Source organism: Microcaecilia unicolor, chromosome 7, assembly GCF_901765095.1.
Source record: "Microcaecilia unicolor chromosome 7, aMicUni1.1, whole genome shotgun sequence".
In the NCBI taxonomy this organism is placed as follows: Eukaryota; Metazoa; Chordata; class Amphibia; order Gymnophiona; family Siphonopidae; genus Microcaecilia; species Microcaecilia unicolor.
The window spans coordinates 122,827,491-122,842,083 of record NC_044037.1 but is presented as its reverse complement, the minus strand read 5'-3'; the positions used below and the strand labels follow the sequence as shown (position 1 = coordinate 122,842,083).

The 14,593-nt window shown below is 44.9% G+C and overlaps 1 protein-coding gene across 1 annotated transcript in view; it reads left to right on the top strand.

Moving 5' to 3' along the window:
- Positions 1-12,958, top strand: part of MMP25 (matrix metallopeptidase 25) — a 426,665-nt gene extending 413,707 nt beyond the window's left edge. The window contains exon 10 of the mRNA XM_030210435.1: positions 12,355-12,958. Within this exon, the coding sequence (XP_030066295.1) occupies positions 12,355-12,626 (272 nt within the window). The 3' untranslated portion in view covers positions 12,627-12,958. The remainder of the gene's footprint in view (positions 1-12,354) is intronic.
- The last annotated feature ends 1,635 nt before the right edge of the window (positions 12,959-14,593 follow it).

The following is a 14,593-nucleotide window of genomic DNA, read 5'->3' as shown; positions in this document are numbered from 1 at the left end:
ATACCTTTTTTGTTAAATGTTTAATCTGAAATGTCATACAAAGATATGGGTCCAAAATGACTACCAAGACGCTCAAAGGTGTCTCTAATATAAATTAAGAAAGAGATGAAATTGCTGGGGGTAATTTTGGATAATAAGTTGACAATGAAGTCTTTTTAAACTTTGCCAAGCTAACTGCCTTCACTACGTTCTCCGACAATGAATTCCAGAGTTTAATTATGCGTTGGGTGAAGAAAAGGTTTCTCCGATTTGTTTTAAATTTACTACACTGTACTTTCATCGCATGCCCCCTAGTCCTAGTATTTTTGGAAAGCATGAACAGACACTTCACATCCACCTGTTCCACTCCACTCATTATTTTATATACCTCTATCATGTCTCCCCTCAGCCGTCTCTTCTCCAAGCTGAAAAGCCCTAGCTTCCTTAGTCTTTCCTCATAGGGAAGTCGTCCCATCCCCACTATCATTTTTGTCACCCTTCGCTGCACCTTTTCCAGTATGGCCAACAGGAAGATACTAGACTGGGGTGCTAGGGCCTACTGGGAGACAAGTGCATAACTACATAAGCCTCACCATACTGGGACAGACCAAAGGCACATTAAGCCCAGTATCCTCTTTCCAACAGTGGCAATCCAAGTCATACGTACCCGACAAGATCCTGAGAGTAAAACAGATTTTATGCTGCTTATCTCAGGAACAAGAGTAGATTTTCCCAAGTCCATCTTAATAATGGTTTATGGAGTTTTCTTTTAGGAACCTGTCCAATGATTTTTTTTAAACCTTGCTAAGCTAACTGCTTTTATACGCATTCTCTGGCAACAAATCCCAAAGCTTAATTACAGTGAAGAAATATTTTCTCCTATTTGTTTTAAATTTACTACTTACCAGCTCCAATTTGTTTTAAATGTACTACGTAGCAGCTCCATTGCATGCCCATCTAGTTCTTGCATTTTTGGAAAGAGTAAATAAGCAATTCACATCTACCCGTTCCACTCCACTCAGGATTTTATACACCTCTTATCATATCTCCCCTCAGCCATCTCGTCTCCAAGCCAAAGAGACCTAGCCTTTGTACTTGCTCACGTTAAATGTCATCTGCCATTTGGATGATCAGTCTGCCAGTCTCATAATGTCTTCTTGCAATTTCTCACAATCCTCTTGTGATTTAACAACTTTGGATAAATTTGTATCATCAGCAAGTTTGATCACCTCACTCATTCCTATTTCTAGATCATTTATAAATATGTTAAAAAGGAGTGGTCCTGGTACAGATCCCTGGGGAACCTCTCTATTTACCTTTCTCCATTGAGAATATTGACCATTTAACCCATTCTTAATCCACAATAGGACACTGCCTATCCCATAATTTTTTAATTTTCTCAGGAATTGTTCATGATTTACTTTGTTAAAGTGCCTCCATATATTTCCAGAATACTGCGAATGTTGTTCTGTTTAATAGGCTGTATTACTTTAGTGCTTTTTTTTTTCTTGCACATAATTCCTGGAACATATTCAGTGCACATGATACCATCATTAACAGAGGTACTGAGGAGAGATAGCTGGTGCAGTTGCATCAGTGCCAAAGGAGGACCCATTCTACACTGTGTTCAAAAGTGCCTCCTGTCCTTTTACTGCAGACATAGGTGTTGCTCCTACCCCAAGGATTTTAACTTGCTCTGTTCCACCCTGCCGCATAACTTCACCCTAGTCCTACCCCCACTTTAGCCTCCCCACCCCTGACCACCTATGTCTCTCTCTCTCTTTCCCTCATCTATGTTTTAAATCTTTTATTGGTGAAGAAGATAGGCATACACAATACTGTCACCATGTTAACAGTCCATATACCTCTTATGTAACGTCACACTACTATAATACAATTCACCACAATGCATTTTTTATTTAACCCCCCCCCCCACCTCTCCCCCCTCCACCCCTCCCCATGCCCTCCTCCCCTACACTACCCCTTGTACATTGCAATGAATAGCTGTGTTCAACAAATTCCATCTTGTAAGACCTAGGCCTCTCCTTTAATCAATTCTTATCTAATAACCACACCCTGCTCTGCAATTTATCCACAGCAGTTATAGGTCCCATCTCCATGGCCTGGACAAAATTTTACCTTAGGCAATACCTCCATGGGGTAAACACAATCTGAGCGCATGTCGTGCTCCTTCCACCCTCCCCCAAGCCCCCCCCCCCCCCCCGCCACCCTAACACACTTAAGAATTCAAGATTCTGCTACGCGCTACTACAGTCAATGAGTCCCAAAAGGGAGACCAGACTTGACAAAGCCGGTCTCCCCGTGGCGAAGACAGGTCGTCCACTCCCCTGCTCTCCAGTGCGCAGAGATGAATCATGTTGGATCGCCAATGTTGTAGTGAAGGTGAGTCCGCGGATATCCACTGTTGGAGAATCGATTTCTTGCCTACCAGGATTGCTTTTTTCAAGAAACATTTGAGGCCCCGGGGCGGAAACGGGGACACCCTGAACACCTCAAATAACTGAGATGGAGTTGGCCTCCAGACGACCCCCCAGAGCCTGGACACATGCTGGCAAACCTGGCGCCAAGGATCCGCAGGCACGTCCAGAACATGTGCCCCAGATCAGTCGGGGACTGGGCACACTTCGCACACCTGTCTTCCGTCCCCGTGGATGCCCTATAAGCTCTGTGAGGGGAAATGTACATCCTCATCAAGAATTTATGATGTGTTTCTTGCAACATCACATTCTGTACCTGTCGTTGGATGCCCAAGAGACAAACCTTCAATGTTTCCCTCTGAAGACCTACCGCTAATTCTCTGTTCCAGCTGGTAGTTAATTTATCATAATCCACCTCACCCAGTTGTTCCCATAAAGAAGCATGATAATATTTAAGTGGGACTCTTAGTTGTACATCCAACCCCAGTATAGTGATTAATTGTTCCCACACCTGTGGTGTTAGGGTGGTGGGGGGGGGGGGAGATCTTAAATAATGGCGTAACTGAAACATAGAGAAAAAATTTACTCCCCCACCCCGTATTCCACCCGTAGGTCAGCTTGAGATTTGAGCGTGCCACTCTCATTATATAGCTGGTATAGATACTGTAGGTTTTTCGTCCCCCAAATGGCAAAGTCTGCCGATGTGGAACTGGGATGGAAATCTCTATTACCCTGAATTGGCAACAACGGGGAGGATTCTGCTGACAGACCATAAAACCGGCAGACCCACCGCCATGCTTTCCTCACAGGCAGAAGCAACGGTGCATAAGCCAGAGGCGTGCGCAGCTTCCCCGGTGCCGCATGTAACCAGGCACTAAAATGGGAAGGAGCAAACAAACCCATCTCTGCCCTGGTGCACGAGAAATGGGACGATCCCCGGAACCAATCCGTGAGATGGCACATGTTACTTGCTATCGAAAGGAGCCTGACACTCAACAGTCCCATTCCCCCCCCCCCCCCCCACCCAGATCGCGGTAAAAAGAGCTGGGATGCTCGCAACCGAGGTTTCTTACCTTGCCATAGGAAACGCATCACTAACCATGTCACCCAGTTATCATCTTTTTATGTCAGACACATGGATACCATTTATAGAACATAAGTCCACTTAGGCACTAATATCATGTTATAAAGGGCAATTCTACCTAGGAGGGATAGCGGAAGCGAGTGCCAACTCTGCAAAGTGCGCCTCGTACATGTTTGAAGCGGTTCAATGTTCACTTCATAAAACTAGATAGGTCGGAGGGGATCAGCATCCCCAGGTATTTTAAGGGGCCGTAAGGGGAAACTCTCCCTCCCAAGTCTCCCTAATCGAGCTTTGAACAGGAAACGCCACCGACTTCTGCAAGTTGAGGGAAAATCCAGAGAAATAACTGAATTCTCCTATGGTATCAAGGAGGTGGGACAACGACTGACTAGGGTTCGTCAGGGTCAATAAGATGTCGTCTGCGAATGCCAAGATCTTTACTGAAAGCAAGGGCATCCTAACCCCCGCAATTTCAAGGTCTTTTTGAATAGTGCGCAACAAGGGTTCCAAATAAAGAAGAAACAGCAACGGCGAAAGTGGACACCCCTGCTGCGTCCCCCTAGCAATCGGAAATGGGGTTGAGCAGATTCCGTTTATTAATAGGGAGGCCCGTGGTTGACAATACAGGGCAGCAATCGCATGTACAAACCAACCCTTTAAGCCCACATAGTCTAGAACCCCAAACAAGTAATCCCAGCGTACTCTATCGAACGCCTTTTCGGTATCCAGGCTCACCAATAGCAGGGGTTCCTCTGACAGACAACTATGTGCCACGGCCATGCAGACTTTACGAACGCTGATGGAGGAATGTCTGCTCCTAACAAATCCCACCTGTCCCTCCCCAACCAAAGCTGTCATATGGGGACTCAACCTCTCTGCTAGTACCCTAGGTAAGATCTTTAAATCCACATTAATAAGAGAGATTGGTCTGGACGACTCTGGGTGCTCGGGGTTCTTACCCGGCTTCAGTATGAGTGTGATCCACGCTTCGTTAGAGCTCTGCGGAAAGCTGCCCTCCGTAACCGAGGCGTCAAAGAAGGAAACCAGGGCGCCACAGATCTGTGGCAGCATACACTGGTAGTATTCCGTTGTGTACCCATCAGGACCCGGGGCCGTACCTCTTTTTAACGCTTTGACCACCTTCTGAATTTCCTTGGCTTTCAAAGGGGAATTCAACTGATCTACCACCTCTGCTGTTACTCGTGGAATGCCCGAGTCTTCTAGGTAGTCTACTAATGAGGGTCCACTCCGCGCGTCTGGCCGGTCATAAAGAGATGCGTAGAAGTCATGTAGGATCTGAACAATTCCCGCGGACTGGACCTCTCGCGTGCCATTCGGCCTTACCAAAGAGGAGATGAATCTGTTGCCCCCCCCCCCCCCCCAATTCTTTGCCACTCTTGCCAACAATTTTCCTGATTTATTACCAAATCTATAGAAGGTGAATGAACGGTGAAAGAACTGCTTCTTGGTTTGTTCGTGGATTACAGAATTTAACGCCGCAAGCGTTGACACCATCTCCTCCCTACTCGCTGGGGAGGGAGCTGCCAGGTATTTATGTTTTGCTGCCTTAAATTTATGTTCTAACTGCAGAATGCCCTGTGCTAGCCTTTTTGCCCGTGCACACATGTAGGAGATTACCTCCCCCCTCATGACCGCTTTTGAAGTTTCCCAATATAAAAGGGCTTCCTCCTTATGACATGCATTTGCCTCCACAAACAGTAGCCATTTCTGCCTAAGGTGCTCCTGGAAGTGTGCGTCTCCCACCAAATGTGATGGGAATTTCCACCGGTTCCCTCTAAGCCGTCCGCTCCCAGGTCCATATCCACCCATATCATGGAGTGGTCCGAGATCTCCAGCGGCCCTATCTCCGCTTTCACTATCTGTGGGAAAAGGGTACCATCAGCTAAAATGTAATCTAACCTGGATCACGTGCCGTGAGCTCTGGAGAGGTGGGTATAGTCACGCACGTTAGAATTAACCAAGCGCCAGGGATCTACTAAATTCAGCACCTTGCACAGGTATTGTATGCCTTTGCCCCTGCCCATCGCCGTCCCCGCCGAGGGGGCTGACCGATCTTGTTGCCAATCCATCACCTGGTTAAAGTCTCCCACCAGGAGCCAGGGGGCGGTTGAGTGTTGTAGACCCAGACACACTATATGCTGGAAAAATGCATGGTCATATACATTCGGCCCATAAATGTTAAGCAGAAAAATCTCCTGCCCCATTATATTCAAATGCAACAATATATACCTCCCTTGCTTGTCCTGAGTCACCACCCGTGTTTTACATTGAAGAGTTTTATGGATAAGTATTGCAACTCCCCCTTTCCTCCCCAGCGCTGGCGAAAAGAAACACTCTCCCACCCACCGTTGCTTAAGCTTTTGGCTTTCTTCCTCGGTCAATTTTGTCTCTTGTAGGCATGCAATAGAGGCCCTGTGGCATTGCAAGGCTGTTAGAATTTTTGCTCTTTTTATTGGCGATCCAATCCCAGACACATTCCAAGAGATTAATCTAGGTAATTGCATTTAACCCGGATCCCAGGACTCCATCTCAGCACCTGTTAGATTCTGTAGTGTCCATGAGGTCCCTGGGTGCCCAGCCTCCACCCAGGGGCCATCCTCTCTCCGCCACTCATCACAACACGTAGCTTTCCCGTCCTCCAAATGCAAGCTTCTCTGTGGCAGTCCCACCCCCCATGCTCCCCACACAGTACCCTCCTCCCCAACCCTCCCACCCTTCTCCCGCCCCCTCCCCCTCTACTAACCCGCAACTGGACTACCCCCATGTAAACCGAGTCACAACATGCTGTGGTCCCCGCCCAACCCCCCACCCTTCTCTCAACATCGTATTTTTAACCATACAAAACTTTCATAACTCAAACATACAAACCAATGCAGAATAGCCCCTGTTTTCCGCAATTATGTGGTCCTCCATGCCTGACCGCCCAAAAGTCCAGTGTCCTTCCGTCAGGTAGGGTTCTCAGTTCCTTTCAGTTCTCGGTTTATAAACTGCATAGCTGCTTGGTCTGATACAAAAGAGACCCATTTCCCCTGATGCTGTATCTTCAGGGTGGCTGGGTACAGCAACATGAAGCGCAGATTTCTTTCCACCAGCGAGGTGCAGACCGGGTGGAACTTCCGCCTCTGCTCTTGCAAGCTGGCTGAATAATCTTGAAAAATTCGCACTTGGGCTCCTGCATATGTTAACGACTCCCTTTTCAGGCGGTAGCCTTGGAGGATCTCTTCCTTGTGTAGGTAGTTAAGCACTTTAATAATGACAACCCTGGGGCGCTGGTTGTTCTGCTGCTGCCTCCCGATCCTATGCGCTCTCTCTATGCAGAGCAGCCCCCGGCTATCCGATGCATTTCAGCTGAAACTCAATGCAGAAAAAACCCAATGCCTAATACTCACCTCTCAACATAACACAAACAAATTCATCATCATTAACACACCAACACTGAATCTTCCAATTTCGGACACCCTAAAAATTCTTGGAGTTACCATTGACCGACACCTAACACTTGAGAGTCATGCAAAAAACACAACCAAGAAGATGTTCCACTCAATGTGGAAATTAAAAAGAGTAAGACCTTTCTTCCCAAGGACCGTCTTCCGCAACCTGGTACAATCAATGGTACTCAGTCACCTAGACTACTGCAACGCACTCTACGCTGGCTGCAAAGAACAAATAATCAAGAAACTTCAGACAGCCCAGAACACCGCAGCCAGACTCATATTCGGTAAAACAAAATATGAAAGCGCCAAACCCCTACAAGAAAAGCTACATTGGCTCCCACTTAAAGAATGCATCACGTTCAAAATATGTACCCTAGTTCACGAAAGTCATTCACGGAGATGCCCCAGCCTACATATCAGACCTGATAGACTTACCACCCAGGAATGCTAAAAAATCATCCTGCACACTCCTTAATCTTCACTTCCCCAACTGTAAAGGTCTAAAATACAAACTAACTGCGTCAACCTTTTCCTACTTGAGCACACAATTCTGGAACGCGCTGCCGCGCAGCTTAAAAACGATCTATGAACTAATGAACTTCCGCAAACTACTGAAAACCCATCTCTTTAACAAGGCATACCACAAAGATCAACAAATGTTAACCCCTACATAGATATCCAGAATTGTCTTACAATTTTTGCGTGTTACACTACTACCATGTTTTACCATTATTATGTTACCCAAGATCCTTCTGTACTACTAAATGTCTATTTTCTTATATATTTCCACTATTCATGATGTATTGTAAGCCACATTGAGCCTGCAAAGAGGTGGGAAAATGTGGGATACAAATGCAATAAATAAATAAATAAGGCAAATTCTTTTACGAGCCACTCCTCGAGGATAGTACTCAAGTTTTTATCAGGGATAGTTTCCAGTAACCCCACCAACCTGAGGTTACTACGTCGAGCCCGGTTTTCAAGCTCATCCAACTTTTCAGTTTGTTGATTCAGTTTTTCTTTGAGGCCAGCTATTTCCGGTTCCCAGTGCTGCCAGGAGTCCTCCAAGGCTGACACCCTCTTTTCCACCTCCGCGGTACGACTCACGAGGGTTGCCATCAGCCCATCCAGCTTGCCGAGTTGGCCGTCCAGCGATGTGAATCGGGGCTCAAGCGCCATTCCCACAGCCACCACCAGCTGCGTTAGTTGGCGGGTCAAAAACTCCGCTTTGCTTCTCAGCATTCCGGGCGCCATCTTGGAATCGCCGCCAGCCGCAGCTGATTTTTCTTTGTCTGTTTTCACACTTTTCTGCACTGTTCCTGGTGACATGGACACCAGATATTGGTCCATACACTCGTTATCCAGCTAAAGATGATCAGGTCAGTCAGTTTCGGGGCTGTTTAAGGGTGGTAGCGGGCGAAGATCGAGCGGGGACCCCGGAGCAGCGCTAAAACGTGGCTACTGCTCCCACCGCATCACGTGACCCCTCTCTCTCCCTCATCTAAACAGAACACAGTAGCTTCACATTGTCATAATGACAGCATCCCCTCCCCAGCACTGCAAGTCAAGAAGGCCGGCGAGGAGCATGCTGAGCAGCCGCAGGTAACATGGCGGCTGCCACACGGCAGCTCCCCAGTACAAGCCCCCTCCTCCTTCTGGCTTCCCCCTGACGTGGCGGGACCCTGCCCGCCACTGGTTGGGGGAGCCGGGGGGGAGGAGCTTCAGGGTCTCCAAGCGCCGCTTAAATGGCTGCCGACGGGGCGGGGAGGTTTCTTTGTCGGCAGCAAGCAGCGCAGGATTTTTTGGACGAGCGGCACAGGAATTTTTGGACCACGCGTTTTGTACGGTAAACTTTTCTTCCCTTGCTTGTGGCAGCCGATAGTATAGCGTTACCGCGTAGAGCGGTTGTGGCCAGCCACTCGATCAGCTGATCACATGGCCGGCCTTTCCATTTTGGCCTCCCATTTTGATTTGGCCTACTTTTTCCATTTTGGCCTCCCATTTTGATTTGGCCGGCCTTTCCATTTGAGTGCAGTTGTGGCTGGCCATTCAATCAGCTGTGCTTTCAGTGATTTTTAGTGCTAGCTCGGTTCACGGTCCGTAGTCGGCCATCGCGAACCAATGGTAACCAGACTCGCTTTCAGAGACTTTAGTGCCGGTCACCTTATTTTGGCCTTTTTTCACTGTCGCCCAGCTTCGCTGTTTTTCCTTCGTGACCGCCCTTATTGGCCGTTTTTTCTCATAGTCGGCCGTTTTGTTTTCTTTGTTTGCTTTGCCGTGTACTGTTTTCGGCGGTGTACCCTTGCGGTTTTAATCATATCACAGTATGCCTCGCCGTGCACAGGTTTCACAGCCTACTTCCAGCCAGGCTGCAGCATTGCAACCACTACGCTCATCCTCAAGGCGGGCAAAGCGTCCCGAGAGGTACATTGACTCAGGCTGTCCTCTGCTTTCAACTACTTCTGTACCATCAGCTGCAGATACCCACTCTTGCTTGCCTGCTGTACCTGTGCTTCCTGGCATCGTAGAAAACTGCATGCCTGATGCTACTTTGCCAGGGGACGATCAGGCCGACCCACCGCACTCTCCTGAACAGCCTCGCCCGGCAAGTTTGACACCATTGGGATCCCCTGCACACCCACGTTTCCAGTAACCCCACCAACCTGAGGTTACTACGTCGAGCCCGGTTTTCAAACTCATCCAACTTTTCAGTTTGTTGATTCAGTTTTTCTTTGAGGCAAGCTATTTCCAGTTCCCAGTGCTGCCAGGAGTCCTCCAAGGCTGTCATACTGACAGCATCCCCTCCCCAGCACTGCAAGTCACACCCTTTCATCTTGCAGCTGCTGCTTTTACTAAACACTGACTTTGCCCACTGTGGGGCAGGAGGAGGATGGGGAAAAGAGGAAAGGGGGTCAAGTAGAAAGAATTTTCCACAGACATCACCTTCTGAAGCCACTAATTATAAGCACTTGCCTGAAGAGCAGCAGTGTGGGAGAAGATAGTGATTTCTTGTGATTACTGCAGCTGCTCATGCTACACAGCTTTTGAGGGGACAAGAAGCGCAGAGCAGGATCTCCAAACCCTTAAAGTGTGGGTCAAATTCTTAGGATTAGTTTTTTTTTTTTAATTCAAAGTAAGAGGATGATTTTATAACCAGTCACATAAAATGGATGCTCCCAATGTACATAGAAAATAACAGCAATTTTATAAAGCTAAATCAATATATACTTTCTGCAATCTGCAGTAAGGGGTCCTTTTACTAAGGTGTGCTGAAAAATAGCTTGTGGTAGTGTAGGCATGGGTTTTGGACGCGTGCCAATCCATTTTTCAGCATGCCTGTAAAATAAAGCCCCTTTTTACATTTTTCCTGAAAATGGGCGTGTGGCAAATTAAAATTGCCACGCGTCCATTTTGGGTCTAAGACCTTACCGCCAACCATTGACCTAGTGGTAAAGTCTCACAAAGTAACTGGGCGGTAATGACCTGCGCGCACGTAGCTGATGCATGACAGAAAAAATTATTTTTTGGGCGCGTGTAGCGGACACATGCCAAAAATGAAATTACCGCAAGGGCCACATGGTAGCTATGCAGTAACTCCATTTTGGTACATGCTGGGCTTGCGTAGACACTTATGCGGCTTAGTAAAAGGGCCCCTAAAAGAATAATGCATATTTTACATAAATACACATATGTATGGCTTCTGATTATAGACATGTATTTTGAACATTTTGTAAAGGGCTGAAATTCAAAGCCATTTACTTGAATAACAGTCACCATTATCCAGATAAATGGATTAATTAGGCCTATCTGATTATCTATCAGGTTCAGGCAGAATATAAATGTGCAAAGAAATAAAATTAATTCAACAGCACTGTGCAGATAGTGCCACTGAATATCAATAAAGACAGCTGCTGCGCTATTCTGTTCGCTAACTGAATAACTGTCTAGATGAAATTAAAGCTGCAAAAATGCTGTCCTAAGTTTATCTAGTGAGATATCTAGAAAGTGGACTGAATAGCGCCACTATCTGTACAGCAGTGCCGATCACTGCTGAATCCAGGTTTTTAGCACTGGTTCCTGTCCAAATACTGGTAGTGGGATGTCTTTTCGACTGCTTGATAGGCTTATTTTTTGTCCACCTTCATGCAACCATTTGCAGTTTGTAAGTGTGGCTAAAACTATGCATTCCAAGTGTTTCTCTCTGGAATTCATTTCCAATTTCCTTACAACTTGAACAGAATTATTGGAAATTTTGGAAAAAGCTCAAGACATACTTTTTTGATTGTTCATAATTTGACCTGTTTTATCTGTATTTTGCTATTATTAGTTTGGTGAATTGTGTTTTTTGGCTTCACTTTTGTATTTTTGTTTGTTGTTAACTTTGTGATTTTTTTATTTTTTTGCTGTAAACACTACTGTACACTGCATTAAAACTTTATTGGGGCTTAGTGGTCTGTAAGTATTGTATTGGTACTGAATAGCTGGATTTTTGTATAGTTGAATTGGCCAGCATTTAAAAAAAAATACTGATTGCTGTAGCCAAATATATGTGTAAAACCAGCACTACCTAGCTCCTTCCTCAGGAACACATACTATAAATATTAACAGAAAAACATACGCAGACAGCAATCCTATGTGTATAGGGCAGCACATTTTATAAAATCCTCTCCTAAATCTAGGTCCAATGTGTCTCCCTTGCTCCAACCAAATCCAATTGTGCTAGAGTAATTTTAGAAAAATATAGTAATAATTAAAATTTTTAAAAAATATGGATGCATCAGGAGTGAATACAATCACTTATGAGACGATGATCTAAAATCCCGTACTGTGCTATAAAATTAGCACCAGAACAGCATAGGGAAATAAAGCCCTTATGATCAAAACTAAGAACATGCTCATTGTTGCACACACTTGCCAGCTCTGATCATTGGGCGTGAGCAAACGCGGGCGCTAGTATGGCACTAATAGCCTCTAGTGTCCACATTTGCTTTTGATCATCGGGGTATTATTGATGATAAGACATGAGAAGAGGAATGGGTATTGGATTAATAGTGGAGTTGTGAGAAACAAAGAAGTTGATGATAAGGCCTGGAATACCTTACCAACCAAGATAAAGTCCACTAGCATCAAGGAGTTTAAACATTCTTTGGCCAAATATAGAGGGAAATGGTGGAACAGAGTTGAGAAATAATAGGTTAAAGACATGGTAGAAGGAGGACAGTAGGGAGACCACTGATGCAAACTGGAAATTTTCATGTTTACCTATAGAGAGTGGTACAGAACCAGAAAAGATGATAAGTGCATAGACTGGACAAGCCAATTTGTCTTTATTGGTTATCACCCACTGGCATAACATATCATTAATTTTTATATATTTACTATTTTTTGTCCCCTATAGGTAACACTTATTTTTTCAAAGGCACCAAGTACTGGAAGTTCACAGGCGGTAAAGTGGAAGCAGACATTGGGTTTCCTCGTTCCGTGGCCCGTGATTGGATGTATTGTGACATGACTACCGAGGACTTGCCAACCCAGTGGCCCAAGTTCAGGGGCGAGTCAGACTGCATATGTGCAAGAGAGAGCGGTGCTGTTGTGTTGCAAAATGTCAGCTTTTTGTATGTCTTCACACTTGGAGTGTGCTGGATCATGATATTTCCAATTCTCTGCTAACAATAAGATGTATAAATGCAAAATCTTATTGAAAGCCATGGAAATGAAGTAAAGCTGAGGTAATATGTAAAAATTAGGATGTAGAAAGGATAGAAAACATATTTTGTTATGAACATTTTTCTGCCATTTTTCTTTGCAGAAATTGTATTTAATTAATGTTACTAATAGGAACTCAGACCAAGTATTGGGGCAAGGGAAGGGAGGGGAGAGAATGGGACAAAACTTTGGAGTCCTTTAATTTGAAAGAAAATTTAATTCCACAGAAAATCAAACACTTGCAGTTTAACCAGATTAGAGTGCCATTACTTCATGAACTACTTTTTTTTTAACTTTGAAAGGTCAGCCATTTGGTGAGTGAAGTTTTCCATTCACTCCATCTTTAAAGTATGGTATATATTCATCAGCCTTATTAATCACTTCATTCTGCTCAAGGCTGTTAACATAAATTACAAAATATAAACAATACAATTATACAAATAAAACAAACTACAAATTTTGTAAAAAAAAAAAAACCATTGTAATATTAAACCACAACAATCACAGAAATAATACACATGAAACAACCACAAATACATTTTTTGTAAGTTTTAATAAGCTACTAGCTGTCCCCTCTGGCATTGCATCTCAAAAAAGATATAGTGGAATTAGAAAAGGTGCAGAGAAGGGCGACAAAAGTGATAAAGGGGATGGGACGACTTCTCTATCGGCTAGGGCTAGGGCTCTTCAGCTTGGAGAAAAGGCGGCTGAGGGGAGATATTATAGAGGTCTATAAAATAATGAGTGGAGATGAACGGGTAGATGTGAAGCATCTGTTCACGCTTTCCAAAAATACCAGGACTAGGGGGCATGCGATGAAGCTACAATGTAGTAAATTTAAAACGAATCGGAGAAACATTTTCTTCACTCAACGTGTAATTAAACTCTGGAATTCGTTACCAGAGAATGTGGTAAAGGCGGTTAGCTTAGCGGAGTTTAAAAAAGGTTTGGATGGCTTCCTAAAGGAAAAGTCCATAGACCATTATTAAATGGACTTGGGGAAAATCCACTATTTCTGGGATAAGCAGTATAAAACGTTTTGTACATTTTTGGGATCTTGCCAGGTATTTATGACCTGGATTGGCCACTGTTGGAAACAGGATGCTGGGCTCGATGGACCTTTGGTCTTTCCCAGTATGGCAATACTTATGTACTTAGTACTTTGTAACTAAGAAAAGCAAGGTTTTTTTGTGTGTAATAACACTGTATAATTATGCTGAGGGGTGAGTGTGCGTGGAAGTGTGTTACTCTAGCGTGTGTGAGAATGGGTGAGTGTCAGTGTGGGTGTGCTATTCTGGTGTGTGTAACTGGGGTTGTTTTGCTGAGGGGTGTGTGAGAACAGGTGAGTGTGAGTGGAGTGTTTTGCTGAGTGCTGTATTAGAATGGGTGATTGTGAGTGGGGGGGGAGGGTGAGAATGGCTGATTATGACTGGGGTGTTTTGCTAAGGGATGTGTGAGAAAGACTGACATTGACATTGAGTTTTATACTCCCTTAAATTAGAAAATGTGGACCTAGCAATAACTTTTCTTTTCCGATCAATTTATTTAGGCTGATTTTCTTGATTAGTTGTTTCTTTCAATCTAGCAAGTGCCTGCAGTTTGTCTTTCACCGTTTTCCTGTCAAAACACAGCCTTCTTTTCAAGGGCATATTGAAATTCAGTTTCCTACCCTTTTTGAGAAGCGTTCCCTTGGTGGGGTATTGAATTCATGCACAGACACACACTTCTCAGCTTAACCCCACTACTTTCTCTCTATCCTGTTCCCAGCAGTCTCTGAACTAGTGCTGTACAATTCACGATTCAAATCGATTTATCAATTTGTTTTGGATGAATTGATTTATTTTGTAAAACAATCAGGAGTCTTGATTCAGGATTTCCCCACCTCCCTCCCTCCCACCCCCCGCTGTCACCCAAGCCACTGCTTCCCTCCC